This window comes from Nannospalax galili, unplaced genomic scaffold (assembly GCF_000622305.1).
Source record: "Nannospalax galili isolate Female #2095 unplaced genomic scaffold, S.galili_v1.0 scaffold298, whole genome shotgun sequence".
NCBI classification, from domain to species: Eukaryota; Metazoa; Chordata; class Mammalia; order Rodentia; family Spalacidae; genus Nannospalax; species Nannospalax galili.
This window is the reverse complement of record NW_008344488.1, coordinates 6677682-6700471: the sequence shown is the minus strand read 5'-3', so window position 1 is coordinate 6700471 and position 22790 is coordinate 6677682. Positions and strand designations below refer to the sequence as shown.

Here is a 22790-nt window from a genome sequence, read left to right as displayed (position 1 = left end):
CATTTGTTCTCTTGATTTTAGTCAGTATGAATGGGGTAAGATGAAGTCTTAAATTGGTTTTAATTTGAATTTCCATAATTACTAACAATGTTGAACAACTTTTAAGATGTTTCCTAGTCATCTTTATTTCTTCCTTTGAGAACTCTTTGTTCAGATCCTTAGCCCACCTTTTGATTGGATTAGTTCCTTTATGATTCTTTGCTTTTTAAGTTCTTTCTATGTTCCATGTGTTAAACCTCTTTCAGATGTGTTGCTGGTGATGATTTTCTCCCATTCTGTGGCTTTTCTCTTCACTTCCTTGGTTGCTTCTTTTGATGTACAGGAGATTTTTAGTTTAATAAGGTCCCATTTGTTGATTCTTCATCTTGTTTCCTGAGCAATTGATGTCTGGTTTAGAAAATCCTTTCCTATTCCTATATCTTGTAGGTTATTGTCAATGTTTTCTTCTAATAGTTTTCAAAATTTCAGGTTTCATAATAAGGTCTTTGATCCATTTGAGTTGACTTTGTACAAGGTGAAAGTCAGGGGTCTAGTTTCATTATTCTACTGGTGGAGATCCAGTTTTGCCAGCACCATTTGCTGAAGATGCTGTCTTTCCTCCACTGAATATTCTTGGCCCCTTTGTCAAATATCAGGTGGTTGAAATTGCATGTGCTCATGTCTGGGTCTGCAATTTTGTTCTATTGTTCTGTGGATCTATTTTTGTGCCAGTGCAGTGTTGTTTTTATGATTAGAACTCTTGGATTCATTGATTCTTTCTATTCTTTTCTTTGTTTCTGGTTCCATAGTTTATGCTCTTAGTTTTGTTATTTCTTCTCTACTTGGTTTGGGTTTCATTTGTTGTTGCTTTTCAAGTGTTTTTAGTTGCAATGTTAAGTCATTTCTTTATGTTCTTTCTGATTGGTCAACATAGGCACTTAGAGCTATAAAGGCCCCTCTAAGGACTCTTTCAAAGTGCCCCAGAGGTTTTGTTGTGTTGTATTGTCCTTTTCATTTAGGTCCAGTAATACTTTTATTTTTTCTTAATTTCTTCCTTGACCCATTCGTCATTCAGGATTGTGTTGTTTAATCTCCATGTGTCCATGTAGTTACTAGGGTTGCTTCTGGTGTTTATTTTAGGCTTTATTGCATTGTGGTATGATAGAATGCATGGAATTATTATTATTTTTTTAATATTCACTTTAAATTTTAATAGATGCTTTTTAAAAAACCTCAAATTAAAGTTACAGTTTTAACAATATACAAAATGTTACAGTAATTCAGATTTTTTGGCATAATGACTACAGATTTGATAAATACATTTTATATCTCATAATAGCAATGAAGATTATACAAAAACTATTAAAACAATTGTGAGAATAATTTCAATTGTCACTTAAATATCTAAAGCTATTTTCCTTTGCGTTCTTCCAGAATGATTTGTTCTTATTCTTTACCTTAATTTGAGGGACTTCAAGAAGATACTTGTTTTTTTTCATACAGAAAAATTCATTCCAAGGCAATTGACATTGAGACGTTCTCACACGCATTTCTAATCTCTATATACATGACTATCACCAGTCAAATTATATTTTTATAATTGTTAAGGCTTGTTTTATGCCCTAGTATGTGGTCAATTTTTGAGAAAGTTCTGTGGGGTGCTAAATAGAAAGCACATTCTTTGGTGCTTGGGTGAATATTTGATAGATGTCTGTTAGGTCCATTCAATATATGGTATTATGTAATTAAGATGCTGCTCTGTTTATTCTCTGTCCTCTTGACTTCTCTAATGGCGAAAATGGGATATTGAAGTCCCCTACTGTTAGAGAGTTGGGATTGATCTGGGTCTTAAAGTCCTGTAGTACTGTTTTTATGAAGTTATGTGCATCAGAGTTTGTGCACATATGTTCATGATTACATTATCTTCTTGGTCAATTTTTCCTTTGATTAGAATGAAGTGACCCCCTTTATATCTCTTCTAATTAGTTTTAGTTTGAAGTCTTTTTGTCAGATATTAGAATTCCAACTCCTGCTTTTTTTTTTTTTTTTTTTTTTTTTAGTACTACTTACTTGGAATGTCTTTCCAAGCTTGTACCTTAAGGTAGTCCCTGTCCTTAAAAGTGAGATTGCTTTCTTGCAGAAAACAAAAAGATGGGATTTGTTTCTTAATCCATTCCATGTCTTTTGACTGGGAAGTTCAGTCCATTGATATTTAAAGTTAATAATGAAAAATGTGTATTAATTCCTGTCATTTTGAATTCTGTTTGCATTCTTGGTCTAACTGTGCATTTCCACAGTTATACTGTCATTTAGTTTCTTTCTGTTACACCTTGGGTATAGTTGTTCTTTTTGTCAGCTCTTTGTATTGCTTCGAGAATTCTCTGAAGGGCTGGTTTTGGTGGACATGAATTCTTTCAGCCTATTTATGTCATGGAAGATTTTTCTTTCTCCTTCAACAATAATCGATGATTTGGCTGGGTAAAGTATTCTGAGTTGACATCTGTGTTCATTTAGAACTTGGGATACATTGATCCAGTCTCTTCTGGCTTTCAGAGTTTTCACTGAGATGTCAGCTGTAATTCTGATGGGTTTTCCTTTATATGTGACTTGTTTTTCTTTTGCAGCTTCCAGGATTCTCTCCTTTTACTGTATGTTTAGTGTTTTTACTATGATATGCCATGGAAAGTTTCTTTTCTGGTCTTGCTATTTGGTGTTCTATGTGCTGTCCTTCCTGTTTTTGTATGAAAGTGTCTTTCTTTGATTTTGGAAAGTTTTCTCCTACAACCCTGTTGAAGACCTGGTCCATACTATTATCTTAAGACTCATCTCCTTCCTCTATGCCTATGATGGGAAAATTTGGTCTTTTTTGTGTCACACATTTCCTGCATATTCTATTCCTGTGTTTTCTTAAAATTTTCATAATCTTTCCTTGAGCTGTCCAAGTCATCAACTTTATCATAAGTCTTGATATTCTGTTTTGCATTTCATTCATTCTATTGGTGAGGCTTTCTCCTATCATTTCTAATTGGTTTATTGAGTGTTTCATTTCCTTCTTTGTTTCAGCCTCAGTATTTTTCAATATTTCTAACTCTTTTCTGAATTCACCCAGAAGCTTATCCTGATCTTCTTTCAGTTCTTTAATTTTCTTGTTTTTGTGTTGTTTTAATTAATTGAATTATTTTATCATGTTTATAATTGTTCTTTTGATTTCCATGTCCTGTGTTATCTTTAGGGGGTTCTCATTGTACTCCTCTATAGGACTGTTGGTACTTGTTGGGGACACATTATTTCAGTTTTCCATGTCATTATTTTTTTTTTTTCTGCTGTGACTTTGGCATGTGGATTTCTTTTGTAGTTCTTGATTCTTTTGTTAGACTCAAGCCTTCCTTTGGTGAGTTTATGCCTCTTTCTGTTTGTAAACTTTGTGTGCTTTTATTTTTTCCTTGTTGGGAATGAATAGCTGGTTGGTCTAGGCTTCCAGGTTCTCTCTTTTGATTTTATATTGGAGGGGCCAGATGACTTTAGTCATGCTGCCTAAGAGTCCCAACATAGGCCCAAGTTGTGTGAGAATCAGATGTTCTCAGGGTTCCTCCTAAGGTCTGGATCCCTGTAGTTCACAGGCACTGTACAATTAGGGAGGATTGCTAAGTAGAGGTAGGATCCAGGACTCTCAGGAAGTCAGAGAATGAGACCGGTCTCAGGAATCCAGGACAAGCTAAGAAGGTGGCTGCTATAGGCAGGTTGGCGATGGGGACAGCCGGGGATGAAAACTGGTCTCAGGTATGCAAAAGCAAGTTGGGGATGGGGGCAAGCTGTGAGGGTTCTAGGGAACTAGACTGAAGAATTGGATTGGTCTGAGTGCAAAGGATCAGGAAGCAGTGAGGAATCTGGGCCAAGTGAGTAGTCCAGAGGTCTGTGGTGCCAAGAGAAGTGGGTCAGTGCCCATGCTAGAAGGAGAAAGGGGATGTTTAAAGCTAGGAGGCTGAATCAGGTTGTGGGAGTCAAGACACAGTGGGCATGGTCAAACTTACCAGGAATGGAACATGCCCTAAGGAATACCAAGCAGGTTGGGGTGGGACAGCCTGGGATGAAGGCTGGTCTCAGGTGTGCAAAGGTGAGGTGGGGTAGGGGACAGGCTTTGAGGGCTCTAGGGATCTAGACTAAAGAATTGGATTGGTCTGGGTCCAAGGGATCAGGAAGCAGTAACGAGTCTGGGCTGAGAGGGTAGTCCAGAGGCCTGGGGTGCCTAGAAAGAGGTGGGCCTTTGCCCAAGCTAGAAAGAACGAAATTACCATATTTTTATAGGCTACGAGATGACGACCAAAATATCAGGGCCCTAATGGCTGAAATCTATGATTATCACCATTATGAAACAGGAGGAGATTCTCTAAGTAATACTGAAATATGGAGAGTTAAGTGTACTTGGATATACCATTGCAAGAGAAAAGCAGAGGAACATGATAAACAACCACATAAACCATGTGAAAATAAGAAAGAAAGAGGTTTGAACATGCAATGTTGCTGAACTTGAGGTTCATGAGTCTGAGAAGAAAAGCAATGGAATCCAGCTGGGGAGGAATGCCTGGAAGGGATTCCTTTACAGATACACAGAGAGGGAAGTGCAATTGATTCTTAGTTTTAATTCAGTGAAATCTATTTTGAAATTCTGACTCACAGATCCATCAGAGAATAAAATACATTTCAGTTTAATCTCTTGAGTTTGGAAGAGGTTGTTACACTTTCATTGAAATCAGTTTTTCTTGAAGAGAGATGTCTAATTTTGACAAATTTTATTGATTTTAACCGATGTGTTTTTGATATTTATATGAATCAAACAATGTATCACTTAACAAATATTTCTTCTAAGATATATCAAGTATTTGTCACTTTATATATGGTAAAGTATGTATCAAAATTTCTTTTTAATCTTAAGTGAACATATTTTATATTAAAGATATTTTTGTTGGTATTTTATATTAAAGATTTTTTTTTCTCAAGCAATGTTCTTTTTGAATTTCTGTTAAAAATCAGTTGTTTGTTGCACTTTATTTTATTCCCAACATTCTGGAGACTGAAGCAAGAGAATCTCAAAGGTTGTGTGTGTTTTTGGGTGTGTTGGTGTATCTGTGTATGTGTGTCTGTGTCTGTGTATCTGTGTGCTTCTTTGCTTTTATAATATATATTTTTATTGAACTTTTGTGCATCATATATATTTTAATCATATTTAGACCCTCTCCCCTATCCATAACCACTTATATGCTCCCCCACACTGGATTTCACACATATGTTAAAGCCTATTGAGTAAAATCCCCCATCCACTACAGCTACACCTAAGGCTCATGGAAAATAGTGGAAAAATGTTTAGGGAGAATTTGAATGTATTTCTCAACTCTTACCAGCAAAGCTTCCTTATGCAGCAGAGGTTGATTAACACAGAAATTTACAACTAGCTAAAATGTAGAAAATAAGAGACTGTAGAATGCATGTTCCTGTATAGGACTCCTACAGTAAACCTCTGCCACCCAAGGCTCAGGGACCATTGTAGAAGAGGGGACCCAAAGACTGTGAATTATCACAAGGAAACAACTTTTCAAGGGCTGGGAACATGTTTATAAGAGCTTACAACAATGGCATGAATATGCTGAAGACCCTTGCAAACTCAAACCAGTCAAAAAACTATCATAGAACTGGGAAAATGAGTAAGAAGCCCCAAGCTTAGTTGAGGAACTATTGCCAGCTGATCGATCATTCCTGGGTGAGGGGCAATTGGCCTTCTTTAAGTGAGTGACATCAGATAGGTGGAGGATCTCAAGTTTTAGGTCACCCTGGATTACAAAGTAAAGCTCTGATGCATAAAAACTAAAAAAATAATAATAAAAAAAAATAACACTTGCTCATTTATGATCTCACACTCTGATCTATGTGTACATTTATTTTCCCATAGTTAAGTTGTTTTTCAGACATGATGTCACCAGGACACACTCAACATTACTATAGAATTAGAAGTCAGCAAAAAATAAAAAATAAAAAACATGATAATTTCCTCTACATGTCCCTATATGTCCCTTACCCTGATAGCATTACTTTTGCCTAGTTAGGTCATAAGAATTTACATAATAATTGTAAATTATATAATCTTATAAAACTATCTGGAAAATTTAAATTATAAAGACTGTAGATCATTCTGGATATAACTGATCTGGTTAACTATTGTTTTTGTGTGTATTCTGTTTGGTGATGAATGATCTAGTGATTTAAATGCTCCTTCCTTTCTTATTTCTTCAATTTATTTTTTTATTTCTTTTGGTCCCTAGCTGGCCTTGAACTCCCAGAGATGATCCTGCCTCTGCCTCCTGAGTGATGGGATTAAAGGCCTGTGCCACGACACCTGGCTTAAATGCTCTTCCTAAGGCATGACAAACAACTAGCATTACAGTTACATTCTTTTATTTGCTTTTCCTGTCTTGTTATTTGTGACATTATCTCCATTTATTTTGGTTTTTCATTTTTTATGTGCCCAATAATACACTATTTTTATAGCATGAATAAGAAACTTGTTTAAAATAGTAACAAAGAAAATATTACTTCATTTAACCTATGTAATATTTCTTCATCACTCATTATTTTATGTTTATACATTTATACATTTCTTCCTATTTTCATAAGAAAATCATGCTAGTGATGAAGTGCCTATTTGTTCTGCCTTGTACTTAGTTTATAACATTTACAATTATAGATTTAAGTTTTACACAAAAATTTAACACATGACATTCTGCTGTCAGTAGTTTGACATTATTTCTGACAAAGGTTGTGATTATTTCCTCTTTCCAATAGTTAAGTTTTTCTCATGTTTAATATTACTAAACATGTGTATGTATGTAACTCAGTGATAGCATTTGTTTCTTATGCACAAAGCTCTTGGTTTGAATACTAGCACACAGAGATAAACACATATGTAGACATACACACACATTTTCTAAACAATATGCGATATAAACTTTGAAACTTCAATATAAGGGTTAAATTTCCCCTCAGCTGATTTTCTTCACTGACCTTCATTAAATAAATGGATACCAAAGAACACATCTGCTTGATATGTACAGAGGAATCACAGAACCCTGTGTTCTTTCTTAATTAAGTGTTTTGTAACAGCCCTTCCTAACAAGAGTCAAAGACCTAGGTTTTCTCTCAGGAGCTGTTCAAAAATACATTCAGAATATTCACAACAAGGTCATGCAGAGAAGCTTCTAACCTAGACGCCATGACCTTCCTGATGATTATCTTATTAAACTTGACTATGAATTCCACTAGATTACTTTTCTTCCTCAGAGTCAGATAAGTAAATCTATTTGGATTTATGAAAATGCTGTGGAGATGTGCAAACACTGAGAGCTGCCATCCTGTCAGTAGTGAGAGCAACCTCAGGAAAATAGAAGGTTCTCAATAGCCAAAGTATGCTGAAGGTTTGTTTTAGTACGCAACAATTAGAAGATGCCTTTTGTATCCAATCTTGCAAATGTTGCACCAATTTACCCATACTTCCTCTGCTTATATTTGTTGTGTAAAAAAGTCTTATTTCTTTGCTATGATGAGAGAGGCCTTTTTTCCTTATCTTTCAAATGGCAAAAGAGTAAATATTTGTCACACTCTTTCTAATCGAAGTGCTTTACAACATTAGTCTAATTATTAACACCCTTAGGTTTTTAACAGAAAATATTTTGTCTAATTAATTTCATAGAATATAGCATGAGAAATTTTAAGATAAATCTTAATTTTGCAAGTAAAAAGATAAGAAATGTATGAATAATTTTTCTTCTGGCTTGACTGCTGTTTTAATCAGGTAGCTGGTGTTTCCTTGAGATAGAGGGAGGAAGTAGGGTACAGGTTGGTGGCACAGGCCTTTGTTTTCATCATTCTGAAGGCAGAGGCAGGCAGGTTTCTTTAAGATGGAAGCTGGGTTGGCCTACAGAGCAAATTCCAGGTCAGCTGGGGCTTCAGGGAGATGCTGTCTCTGCAAACAAACAAAAAGAGTAAGTAAGCCAGTTAAATACTAATAAAAGCTCATCTATCTCAATGTCAGCTGTCAATCAAGGAGATTGTTATGGGAACACTATGACTTTCTGGTAGTTTTATGAGAGCATTTAAATAAATGATGCTTGAATGGAAATTTACAGCAATGCAATCACATCATTGCTGAGCTACAAAATACAATTAAGTAGCTTAAATGGAAGATAAATTGTGTTTTATTTCATTTTTCCCAGTTGCAAAAGTTGTAACCTGTCTATACCAATTATGTGAGATAATGTTACTTTTTAAAATGTCATTTTTTGTTTTGTTTTCTAGGTTTTAGGATTATAAAGGATACTTAAGATTGTAAAAGATTATTAAGAAAAACACATATTTTATATGCATCATCGTATTTCCTGTGAAGAATAATAGTTAAAAACATAATAGAATGGATTGCTGCTTCCTCAAACTCTGGATGCTGGTAATTCTTCTCCTCTGGCCTTGCCTTGCGCTTGCAGAAAACTTGAAAGCACAGAAGCCTCAGTCAGCAGCAGCATCTCCTGGAAGAGTTAAGCGTGGCTGGGTATGGAACCAATTTGTTGTACCAGAGGAAATGGAACCTAATCAACATGTCGGACGGGTACTTATTTTCCGAAAGAGATACAGTAAATGATTTTATAACTATGTGATATGAATGAGTTAGGAAAGTTGAAATGTTTGATGATTTCTACGATTTTTAAGGGAATCATTTAGAAAGAATGAAACACCAGCATAATACTTAATTTACATTTTCAAGCAACAAATAAAAATTGTGAAGAAGAAATGTTCTTCCCCCTCCTTTTGTTTTTTGTTTTTTTTTTTTTTTTTTTTTTTTCTTTTTGACAAGGTTTTCCTGTATCCCCAGCTGGTCTGGATCTCACAGAGCTCCATTTGCTGCTTCCTTGGAATGCTGAGATTGAAGGAGTGAACCATGAAGCATAGTTTATGTTCTGGGTTTCAAATTTCACTTTCTAATGTCCTCATCAGCTTCTAGATACTAATTGTGTTATTTTTGGAAAAGGATCAAAGCAGCTACACAGAGTCAATACCGTTTACCAACATATTTAGCCTGATTTTCTATGCTAAGTAGCTATTGATTTACCTCTCATTCATTTTTAAGGAAGCAGATTGACATCATCTCCTGCACCAGCTCAGGAACTTCAGCTGCCTCCACGTGTCATTTGAGTAGTGAAGTGGAAGTACAAAGAACAACACTTTTCAACGTTTAGGAGATTATATTTTAAGAAAATGTCTTTAAATTAGACAGAGCCTCCCTACTTTATATTTTTATTTTCCATTGTTATTTCATTTTCTTTAAACACAAGTAATTACAATAGCGCATCCTTTTCTTAAGTCTCTCTGTAGATGAATATACCAAAGTAAGTTCAACTGCTAATTAACTGGTAATAAAATTTAATTAGACCCAAAGGGTGAAGCCTTCAAAATTCATTAACTGGCTTTGCTCAGTCAAGTCAGGTGACCTGAAATGTCGGCTACCCAGAGTCCATGGAAATTCTACCTAACATATCAGGAAGCAGTATGCAAATGAATTCATCCACAGGCTTAGGTTGGGGTGAAAAACATTTCCATGTGGGCATGTGTGTGCTACTACAAATATTTTTCTATTTTTCCAACATGTCTAGGGAAATTTCCTACATGATTATCATGCATAAGTGAATGGTTACACTTATTACTCTTTCTTTTTTTATTTAATTTTTTATGCATGAGGATTTTCCTTAACACATGTGTGTATACCATGTGCCTGCCTTGTGTCTACCAAGGTCAAAAACTAGCATAAGATTCCCTGACATTTGTCTGGAGTTATAAACTGTTGAGATCTGCAACGTGGGTGCTGGGAACTGAACCTAGGTCATCTACAAGAGCAGCAAGTGCTCTTAACTGCTGAGCCATATTTTCAGTCTTTGTTCTTTTTGCCTTACAAAATTATACATAAAGCCATTTCGCAGATTTCCCTTCTAAACTATTTCACATGGCTTCTAGAACATGAAAGTATTTATTTGTTTGTTTTGAGACAGGGACTCCTTGTATCCCCAGCTGGCCTGGAACTTGCTGTGTGGGTCAAGGTGGCTTAGATCTCATAGAGATCTGCCTGCCTCTGTCCCCAAAAGATTAGGATTAATAGTGACATAATAGATTTTAGGTATTTATAATTAAACAACTAATAAAGGGAAAATGTAGTTGATCTGAAAACATCAGTTCCATGAATGATATATTTTCTAAAGGGGGTTAAATTGTTAAATGTAATGAAGTAAAAATTAGCCATTGAAGTAAAAATTACCAGTTTGATAGTTCTTACCTATCTGAGAAAACAAATTTAGAAATATAAGAAATTTAATAAAATATACTAGTGTCTAGTAGGTATGAATTTGCTTGATATGTTTTGTGACATTATAAAGCAAACAAATAACAAAGACAACATTTTGGAGGTTTTATTATGCTTAATCTGGTCCTTCAAAATATTCAGCTCAGAGCTGGAGAGATGGCTCAGCAGTTAAGAGCACTGGTTGCTCTTACAGAGGAGCAGGGTTCAATTCCCAGCACCCACATGGCAGATAACAACTGTCTGTAACTCCAGTTCCAAGGGATGCAATGACTTCTTCTGAAAACTTCTGACCTCTGTGGGCAATGCATGACATGTGTCACTTACATACATGCAGGCAATACACATATACACATAAAATAAAAATAAATAAATCATTTCTAAAAATACTAAGCTCATTGATCTTTGGAAATTTATGCCATAAATATATTTGGAAAGAATTCCTTAATTTCTAAATTTAACTTATCTTAAATCTGTCATTGAATAAATCTCAAATTATGTCAAAATATTATCATATAAAAAGATGGGCCTTTTTTTCATATTTGAAACATTAATTGGAATATAACTTTACTGTCATACATTTCTTAACATTGTGTCATAGTAAATTTTATTCACTTTATAAACAGTTAACTGTTAAGTTAAATAGTTTTAGTTGGTCCAGAGTAATTACTTGCAACTTGAGCAATTTTTATGAATTGGTTTAATGTTGTGCTTTTTGGTTAACCGTACTTTCACTGGAGTCTTACACCGAAAAGGAACATGTTCACAAATGGTGGCTTGAGATACGAGCAAGGTCAATCACAAAGCCATCCCTGTGTTAAAATGTATCCATATAAAATAACTTGCAAATGGGAAGCCACACTGCCAATTTAACTATCCAAAAGACACTTTCATTTTTCATACACTGTTCTAAACCTCATTTATTTATTTTATGTGTATGAGTGCTTTGATTGAATGAATGTAAGTGCTCCCATTTCATGCATTGCTCACAGAGGCCAGAAGTGGTAATGAAGCCCTAAGAACTAGAGTTCTGGACATTTGTTATTGACCATCTAGATGCTGGGAACTGAACCCATGTCCTCTGGAAGAGCAACCAATGCTCTTAAACACTGAGCTATCTGTCCAGCTGTGCATTTTTACTTATACATTTTAAATTCTAAATTCATCAGAATTATGAATCATGAAATATTTGTTCTTTCCAGATGATAGTATAAACACAAGAAGAAATATATATTTGAGAACTTTGTACAATAAGATGCAGAGAGTTTATATTACTTAGAGGAATTTCTAAATTTTAAGGGTTTAATTTTTTTCTTTGTTTGTTTTAATAAAGGCCTTTATGTCAGGTTGATCTTGGAAGTAATATGTAGCTGAGGATGATCTTGAACTGCTACTGTTGCCTTTTATAGTGCTGGAATCAGAGGACTGCACCTCCATGCTCATTTTTGTGGTACTTAGAATCAAACTCATACATACTAGGCAAGCACTCCAACACATAAGCTGCATCCCTAGTCCCTTGAAGTATAAATCACTGTAATATAGTCCTCAGGGGAAGATGTGGGATTGTACAGTCTGTTGTCTAAGACGTAAACCTACACAAAATCCATGTTACTCATTGAATGTTTTAAGATTTTTCAGTTTTCTCATTTCCATAGAAAGGACTGATTCTGATTTGTGAGATGGCTCAGGAGGTAAAGGTACACATTGTCAAGTTGATTCCTAGGACTCACATGCTGGAAAGAGATAACCAGCTCCCACATTGTGCCCTCTGATGACTCACATACAGGCATCACACACACACACACACACACACACACACGCACACACACACATACACAAAAGACAAACACATTTTAAAAAAATAAGTGCTACACCAGGTGTGGTGGTATATATTGTTAATACCAGCACTTTGGGGGCAGAAGCATGTGAATCTCTGTGAGTTCGAGGCCAGCCTGTTCTACATAGTGAGTTCCAGTTGGGCTGGAGCTACAGAGATACTGTCAAACAAAACAAAACAAACAATAACAACAACAAAAGGTGTTTTTCTCGAGGTTCCATGTCTCATTTTCAAAAGGAAATAACGACTATTTTAGAATTCTTACCTAGGGAAATATTTTTAAGTCCTGAAGTTAAATAAAAAGTTGCTGAGACAAATAAAAAAAGAAAAAAAAAAAAAAAAGGAAAAAGTGCTGATGAGCATTATCTCATGGTGTGTCATTATTTGTAAAAATATAAGGCAGTTTGTAGATTTCAGTGCAGGCAATAAATACATTGTTGAGATTATTATTTTCCCATTGGATTCCTGAAGTCAATTAAAATATTTTCATATTTCTTGTGCACATTCACACAATACAGAAAATTTGTATTGAAAATTTATGTTTCCCAACAATATATAGATCTCCAAGATTACTGACTAAACACATACTCATAAAAATCAATACTGGATGTACATAATTAATATGAGACTTTAAAATTTCAACATTTTAATCAGAATTATTTATTTATGACAATAAAATTGTGATAGTTTTTTTTATTGAAAATTAGGAAATCTGTCCTCTGCCTAATGTAGATGTTAATTTTTATGTTGATATTTTTAACTCAGTATGATGTAGGAATATGTGGATTCATTCCTTTGGAAATGATTGAATCATAAATAGCATTTTGACATTATTAGTGTGTCTGCAATCTTCTTGTCTGTCTTTTCACTTGCAGTTAAGATCTGATTTAGATGATGGAAATAGCTCTTTCCAGTACAAGCTGTTGGAAACTGGAGGTGGAGCTGGAAGCTTCAGCATCGATGAACGAACAGGTGACATATTTACCACTCAGAAACTTGATAGAGAGAAACAGTCACTCTACATCCTGAGAGCCCAGGTAATAGACACCATCACTGGAAAGGCTGTGGAACCTGAGTCTGAGTTTGTCATCAGAGTTTCGGATATCAATGACAGTGAACCAAAATTCCTAGATGAACCTTATGAGGCCGTTGTACCTGAGATGTCTCCAGAAGGTATTACATATTAATTTACATCAGTGTTTTATTAACAATGAAAAGAGATTTAAAAATTTGAGCATGTTTTGGTATTGCATTTCTTTAAATTCTATAGCTCTTTAGTATATCCTCCTTCTTCAAACCTGTTTCAGTTAAATATTTGCTAAATCAGACAATATAATAACATTTTATAATGTGCAATTAGAGTTTAATAAATTATGTTATTAAAATTACATCACAGTCTTGAAAATGATAAAGAAAGAAAGCTCCAATGTGTTTGAACGATTACAGCTTCTGGAAGAAGTGTATGAAGAAATAGGGAAAAGGAATTTGTAAGAGCAAAGGTACTGTGGCTCATCGAAGCCATGGGCGGCACAGAACAGAACAAAGGAAAGTGGTTGAACTTTTACATGCAGCTGTAGTTGTTTCAAGTTTTCAATTTATTTTTTTCGAGTCTTAAACTTAATGATTTAAAACAGGTGATTTCAGTAGGAAAAAATAATGAAATATCTTGGAGATCATAAATAGTTCATAATTAGGAGAAGTTATGGTTATGCAAAGTTTGGTCATTAAGTCAGCCAAAAAAACCGAAAAACAGTATATATAGTAGAATTTCATTTAAAAGTCTGCTTAACTGTGACGAATAAATGAATCAGCAACAGTTATTTAAATGACGCTAGCCCATTTTGAAACTGCTTTATGAAAAATTGGAATCATACAATTGTAAAATAAATATCTCAATTTATATTTTTCCTGATTTTTCAATTTTTAACAACCCAGGTAGGAATTAAAGATGATATTCTACACTGTTTAGAAGATAAGTACTTCACCACAACATAGTGTGCATTAAAATATAAAAAAAACTCTTAGATTACACAAAAGTGATAACCACGCAAATGAAAGAATAGCTTTTTTGCTTTCCTGACACTATTTTATCTTTTGTTCCTCCTCCACCAGTGCCTTTTTCTGTTCTCCTATTCTGTATTCTTTCTTCTTTGGCCTCTTCCTCATTTATTCAGCATGTATCATACGCCTAACATCTAGAGTCTTTTTGTAAAAGTCAAAATTGAATGATAAAGGACATATGGGAGTTAATTTGTAGAATGGAATTTATATTTCAGTCAAATACACAAAAAGTTTACTAATTTTAATTGATATATGGCTATATAAAATAATTTTTATTAAAAAAGAATATATTAGGGCTGGAGAGAAGAATCAGCACTTAAGAGCACTGGCTGTATTTGCAGAAGATCCAGGTTTGAATCCCATCACACACAAGGCGTCTAACAACTGTGTGTAACTCCAGTTCCATGGTATTCAACAGCCTCTTCTGGCTTCTGTGGGCACTGCATCACACACAAGGCGTCTAACAACTGTGTGTAACTCCAGTTCCATGGTATTCAACAGCCTCTTCTGGCTTCTGTGGGCACTGCATAACACGGGTAGACTTACATACATGAAGGCAAAATAGCAATTCACATAAAATAAAAACAAATCAAAAACATTAATAATATATGAGTATCTAAGGAGTTGGCTCTTTGGGTAAAAGTACTTGCCACACAAGGCAGATGATTTGAGTTTGCATTTCTGGAGCCCATGTTAAAAATAAAATACAGATGCTGTAGATACACATCTGTACTCCTAGAACTCCTACAACAAGATTGGACATAGAGACAGGAAGCTGGAGAATTATTTATATATTTGGGGGTCAGCTTGCTTGAAGAAATGGTAGCAAGCACCAGAAAAACTTGGTCTCAATGAGGAAGTGAGAAACAATTCCTGAAATATAATACCTTATTCATATGAAATTATTCCATAAAATAACTTTTTGAAACATTATAACAGTGATGTAACTGTTGTCAAAATAGTCTTGAAAAAAGTGTGTCATGAAACCTGGGGCAATGCAATGGGGTCATTTTTATCAGTGAAGCATGATATAAAAACAAGATCTGGGAAAAGTTACAAAACTTTACATAGATAAAAGGAGACAACAAACAGCTATTTTACAGAATTAGTGAGCCACAGGCAATTATTTTTGCTTACATTATAGTTTTATAGCACGGCTCATAAAAATGTTTGGTTTATGCAGTATTTGGCTATAAATATTTCTTTGCTCAGTGCAGTTTGAAGTGCGTTTGTAAAATATTGAGTCATTTTGCCTAACTCAGTATGTCCTGTGGGAGTGTCAATCAGAGTTCAGGTTTAGTATGGTAAAACAATAGAATCAATGAGCATTTTTAAACCTTCCACAGAAGGAAAGGTTGAGAAAATTGATAGTCAGTGGTTATTCCAGTGTCTACTACAGAAATAGGGGATAGTCACACTACTTTTCCAACCTTTTTTTTCGTTCTGCAACAAAAATGTATTTTTGTTAACTTTTAAGAAATGAATGAACTAATAAAGTTATATGTGACTCATTTGTTTCTCTCGGTGTTTGATGACTGAATGTTGTGATTCTTGTCTGTAAATACTTCCTTAATTCTTCATCTCATCTTTATATTCATTATTAATTCATGGTTTTTGATCTCAAATTTCCTGAGAAATATGATAAGTTGCCTTTCTTCCCTTTTCCCTCTTCATTTCATTTAAGAACAAGCCACTGCCAAAGCTTTGTTTGTCTTTCTTAAATATGTTTTATTGATTTGGAATCAATGACCAATTATATTATTTGCATCTGTACCTTGAACTTCAAATTTGGCTTAAGATACTGAAGCAAATTCATATTTGAATATATTACCAGGAGAAAAAATTGCAAAATGTTTTTTGGTGGACTCTATTTAGTTAATTATTTATTTTTTATTCACCAAAATATTGTATATATTTTGAAGCTTTAATGTGTTGCTTTTATTCTTGTATTGACTTTGTGTATTAAACACACATTTTTTACATATAATGCATTTTTCCTTGATTGCATTTATATTTGAAATGCGTTTGCTTTGAAACATGAACTCTCAAGTGGAATTGAAATAAAAAAATTACATTTTTCCCATTTGCCACTCTGGATTACAAAGTTATTTTCTTTGCACTACATGAAAATACAAAATGTATAGATTCAAAAATGCAGAATGCCTGAGGTTTGTGATGATTGAATAAATGAAGAGATACATGTATGTATGTAAATGCTACATATCCTGAGAGCAATTTGGGTGATAACCATGCTTAATGTGTAAAGCAGGATGACTCCAGGTGCATGTGATGCAAGGGATTATGGATCAGCAGTGCATGCTCATTCATCATTCTGAAACCTTTCAGAGCAGAAGCTGAACATTTATTTGTATGTCTTCCATTGTACCCAATGAATGACCTGTTAAATCATGGTGTGTCCTTTTAATGATGGTTGCTAGTTTTCACATAAAATCTTATCATGTCAAAGAGTGGAACAACATTTAAAATTAAAGTTCTAATGCTGTTGCATGAGCAGCAACCCTCTTTCTTTAGTGTACTTAGTTAATAGCACACAGAAAAACATGAAAGTTCCTCTTACTATTACCCTCATTTGATCATAAATTGCAAACTCAGGTATGATGTTTTCCACAAATCATCAAAAAGTATTGATTTAATAAAATAGGTCATCATCACATTATGTGAACAACAGAAAATTCATAGGTAAACATTTATAATTTCGATGCTGTGAATAAAACTTGGTGTTGCAACCCTATGATCATTATGTATGTATATATGTAAAGAGAAAAAATTAAATCCGAGTCCCTTAAAATTTGCTTTGTACATGTTTATTCTTGTAGAAAAGATGAGTAGCAATAGTAGTTTATTTATCACCATTTTTTGAGCTTAGCAAAGTAAATATTATAAAACCAATTTTTCATAGCAAGAGTATGTAAACTGCATCCTTTTCAGCATTATCAAGCATCTGCAAGCACTTATATTTTTTCTTATCATTTATTTATTATAAAGAATGACATGATTAATGAGTGAGGCACTTACCTTATTCAATAAGGAAGAATACTATAGCATTTTAGGTCTTAAATGCAAATGAAAAAAATCATCATGAAGTCTGATATTATTAAGGAAAAATCTTTAATCACATGGTTTTTTATGTAGAAATTCACACTAAATTTCTTAATGTTTAGCATTAATATAATACAAGTAAATCATAATGCAGTAATATTTCAAAATAGAGTAAATTCAAATTCAAAATATGTACCAATGTAAAGAATTATAATCACCTCTCAGAAAATAAAATCTGATATTTCAAAATGCACCACAGTTAAAATTTAGACTCTAAGAATCACAAAACTTTAAACACATGAATTCAAATAAGTGAGTTTGGGTTAGTTGCTCTTATTCTTTCTGAATATATCATTTGTTTCTTTTTATTCTATTAATTTTGTTAATTTTAGGGCATTTCACATAATACATCTTAATCATATTTAAACCCGTACCTTAACTGCATCTTGCATCTACCATAGCCCCCCCCACCTGACTGGATTTGATACCTTTGTCACATATGTTAAGGCCTATCTATTGAGTCAGGTTAGTGTCCCCAAATGTCTTTTGATGTGAGTTCATTGACCAGAAACTTGTGAACCTATCTAATGTAACTTCTGGCTGCCAATAGTTCCTATTCCTCTTGGCACTATTGACTAAGGTTGGAATTTCTTACCCGTTTCTCCAATTCGATGCTTTTTTTTTTTTTTTTTTTTTTCTGATTTGAGTTTGCATGGATCTTATGCATGCTGTCACCACTGCTGTGAGTTCAAATGTATAACTGACAAATTGTTTGCAAAACTGTTTCCTTCTGGTCATCCACTTCTCCTACCCTTCTTACACAATGGTCGCTGAGCCTTGGGTGACAGAGATTTAATATAGGAATCCTAGCCAGGGATAGGTACTCTGCAATCTTATTCTCCACATTTGGGATAGTTGTGGCTTTCTGTGTTAGTCACCATCTGTTGCATAAGGTTCCCTGAGCCTTAAATGTTGAGGTTGCAATGTAGATGTGTCACTAGGACTGGGCATCTCAGTGATATTTATTCTCTCTGTGTGACTATTTGTGGAGCTCTATAATAGTTTTTATCTGGTGTGAAATGTAGTTTTTTGGATGAGCAGTAAGAGATACACTTGTCTATAGATAAAATGATGCATATTTAGCATTGGGGTGTGACAAATAGGTTCCCTCTAGGATATATGACTCCTGTAGCCATGTGCTTTTGGCTACATTGTGTTCTGAATGAATGCATGGAACTGTTTCTTTTTTCTTTTTTACTTTTTAAATTTTTATTTTATTTATTCACTTATTTATTTTTGTATTTGTTCAGGTTTGTTTTGTGCCCCAGTTTATGGCCAATTTTAGAGAAACTTTCCATGGGAGACTGAGTAGAATGTGCATTATTTGTTGATGTAGCTTTATTGCTTTCTGATCAGGTATACATAGTGCTTCAGTTCCTCATATTTAATTTTTTATTGGAGGGACAAAATGGGTCTGACTTGCTATACATGCCCACTTTGAAATTATGAAGTAGCCAATTCTGGCAGGCTAGTCAATAGTTTTCTGGTGGGGTGAGTAGGAGGACCCTAGGCCTAAGGTGATGGGGGCAGTGTGGAGAGGCTATATGTGGCTAAACAGAGTAAATATGATCCCTGGTGTAGGGAGAATGAAGCTGTACCCAGTGGGCAGGATCTGACATATGAATCTAGTCTGGAGCTATCAGGTGGTAGGACAAGGGGGAGTCTAGGGGAAGGCCTGGGTGAGGATAGCTTGGGGAGGGTCTAGCTGGCTAAGCAGGGTAAATAACTCCTGGAGAACTTAGAGTATAGCTGGTTCAGGTGCAGGGGATCAAACTGCTGTGGGCAGGGTCTAACTTAGCAGACTAGCCTTCAGGTCTCAGATGGAGGGAACAGGAGGGGCCTAACCCCAAGCCAAGATTGGGCCTGCCTGTGGAGGGTTATCTCATTCCTAGAGCAGGAAGGATGGAATTGGTACCAGAGCATGTGGCTCAAGAGGCCGTGGAAGGGATATTGCTTATGTGGCTAATCTGGAGGTCAAAGTTGGAATAAGCAGGTGACCTAACCTCAAGGCAGGATGCAGAGAGTATGAGGAGGGTCTATCTAGCTAATGGGAGGTGTGAGCTCTGGAGAAGTTGGAATGTAGCTGATTCTGGTACAGGGGATCAATACACATCATTTGCTATGCCTGACAAAGTATAATATGTTTAACTTAAATTCTGCTCATATTTTGAAAAGTATCGGTGGAAGAAAATATAGCCTGAAAACACTAACATTGGCCTATTTTCAAGTGTAGTGGTCAGAAAGAAAAAAAGTAATTGAAAAACAGTTCACAGTTAAAGTGAGAAGTGGAGAAATAGCACTTGTTTCCCAAGTGTTACTTATAGGTTTTGTGTTGTAATTTTCCCTAAAGATAAATTCAACAAGGTTGTGTCAGTCAGGACTTGTCAATAAGTTAAAGTCTTCCTAGTGAAGAGTGGGGTTTGAATGTATAAGCAGAGGCTTTGACAAAGTAATTATTTTTCTAATGAATTTTATTGCATGCTCACTTGATTCACTTTTTCACTATTTCTTTCTTAACAAAATCACACTGGTAAGATACATATAAAAACAATTTTGTGTAATACCGTCATCTCAATAAATGTAAGATAAATAATCATGCATGTTCAAATGATTTTCCCAATATATAATTATACCTTCTTTGTAAGGACACCTATTAACCTGCATTCTAAGTCTTACATCAAAACAATATTGCATAGTAAAGTAAATGAGTCATTATAAAATTTATGGTTTGAATCTCAACAATCAACACTAAAATAAACTGTGGCACATGTGTTTATGTAAGTGTTCAGCAGCAAACATAAGATTTAATTATGAATTGCCCTTGCAACAGGTCCTTGAATTCCTTATAGCCTCTATAATATCTAAATTAGTGTGCATGAAAAAATTGATCACTATTTTATGTGTTTGTGTTTGGATGGCTCCTATCATTACTAGAGAATAAAACACTCTGTTAGATGAGAAACCAGCAGCCAATGAGATTCTCTTGCTGATGTTAAACATTTGGATGGGAATCATTAAGTCTGAAAACTCCTGCTTGATAATAACTGTCAAATAAGTCATTAGAGACAGAGTTACCAATTCTAATACCAGGGTTTACCCAGTGACTATGGAATAGCTTTAATGTATTAAGAATTTTATTGATTCTGTCATGAACACAATCCAATCTTTATATTTTTAATTTTGCATCATAATGTAGCATTTACTAACATTGCCTCAGCAAAAGCAATTTATATGAAAGAGCATATGTACTGCATGTATTTTACTTCTTAATACTATACCATAATTTCATTTTAATTTCCTATTGGTGTCATAACAAGTAAATTTAATCAGCAAGAGAATTTCTCAAAGGTGGTATATTGAACCTTTGTTTTGAAGTATTTGATACAACTTTATATCCTGTGTTATCTCCATAACAGGTTTCTGCAAATAATGTGAGAGAACATAAGCAAGTTCAAATATCATATGCTTATTTTCACAAAAAATCTAGAGTAGTTGTAAAGATTCAGTAGGTAAGTAGAAAGACATGCCTCCAAGTTTGTATTTATCAGAACATTTCTCAAGAATTACATAGTCAAATAACTTTAACTGTTGATATAAATGTGGAACACATGACTAATGCATGGAGTACATATGTTTATTATGTGAAGAAGAAACCTAACTAGTGAGTTGTTCATATTACAATATGATTCATAGTGAATTTTTTCTAGTTCTAGTTTGTTTAATATAATAAGATAGATAGACATTGATTTAAGGGGATCCTTAAGCTGCAAATTGTCTAGGCATTTGGTTTATTTTCATTTTTCACATAACTCTGTGATCACTGACCAAACCATAAATACTTTACCAAGCTGACCTTGGGTTGCTGAAGTCACTCAGAGAAGGATGATCCCATTATCTGTTTTCATTTCTTAAGAATTTTATTTCAAGCACATATTAAACAGATACTTGTAAGAGCTGGCATCAGCTATATATTTCTAATTAGAAAATGATGTCCTAAATTGTAATGCTAGTAATTAAAGAAGGAGCTATGTCATTCCAATTCTGATATATTGATTCCTGTGAAAATCCTCTAATACTTTTGTAAATTATTTAGTATAATAGACTGTTCTTATTTTTCTAGTAAAAATATTTTTCTACTAAATGATTATAATTTTTAGAGCTTCATTTAATTCTTTTCTAATAGACATCAGTTTGTCATGTTTTTTGTAAATACATGATACAGCTTTCTGATTCTCAGTACAATGTAAAAGTCAGCTTTGGCAGTTGTCACTTTACCATTTTGGAGGAATACTTTTAACACTTCACAATTAAGCCTGATTGATCACCATTGAGTTTAAAACAATGTCCACTTTTGGATTTACAAAGTCAAACTTTATTTCAGTTATGTAAATCTTTAAAAATATATTTTAGTTTTTATTTCTATTACCTGCATGTGTGTAAGTCCTTTCAGGTCATGCAATTTCCACAGACATCAGAAGAGGTTGTAGGAGTCCCTGGAACTGTACTTACAGTCAGTTGTTAGATGTGGGTACTAGAAATCGAATCCTGGACCTTTGGAGGAATAACAAGTGTTCTTAATCACTGAGCCATTAATCCAGCCCTCAGTTATCTAAAATTTTTATCCAAATGAAAGTTTATTATTTTTTCCAGAAGTGCTTTAGAAGTTGATTAATTTTTCACATTACGTTCTCCTTTCATATTGATAGATTTTCTGATTGTAAAGTAACTTTAAATTTATAAAATGAAGTCACTAAGCCATAACCCATTAAACTATAAATGACTCTGGAATAATGTTTTAAATTTAAGTGGACAAATACCAGAAAGTTTTTGGAATGCTAGTTAGTATTCCTTTCAACAGCTTCCTACATTATTTCTCTTAGAAACTTTTACAGAAAAAAAAATGAGTATATGGAACATGTAAATATACATTCATACATACATACCTATGTATGATGTATATGTGTGTAGGATATAGGAATAGAATACATATGCATGTATACATGTAAATATAAATATATTTCCATTGAAATATATATAGCCCCATTTTTAAAGCTCTTATAAATGCATTAGAAGTCTAAAAATTTGCTTATTACTGAGATTTAAAATTTCAAAATGCATATTTATATACAAATAAAATAATGGGATCATTTAAAAAGAATATAGATATATAACTGTGCAAATATTGTTTCTAATGTAAAAATTTCCCATAATATATTAGAGAAAAATCATAGCTCACACAAAGATGAGGATATAGTTAGTGAAAAACATGATCAGACAATGGAAGTTATGTTTTTCAGAAACACAAAGGAATGTGATTCAAACAAGTTAGATTAGAAGAAAATATTTAATGAGGCCAAAAAGTTTCTACACTTACAAAAAGGTGTAATGGATGGATGACTAATTTTG

The 22790-nt window shown here is 34.0% G+C and overlaps 1 protein-coding gene across 1 annotated transcript in view; it reads left to right on the top strand.

The window, feature by feature from the left end:
• Positions 1-22790, top strand: part of Cdh19 (cadherin 19) — a 106287-nt gene that overhangs the window by 24517 nt on the left and 58980 nt on the right. The window contains exons 2-3 of the mRNA XM_008840673.2: positions 8323-8626; positions 13079-13376. Of these exons, the coding sequence (XP_008838895.1) occupies positions 8435-8626; positions 13079-13376 (490 nt within the window). The 5' untranslated portion in view covers positions 8323-8434. The remainder of the gene's footprint in view (positions 1-8322; positions 8627-13078; positions 13377-22790) is intronic.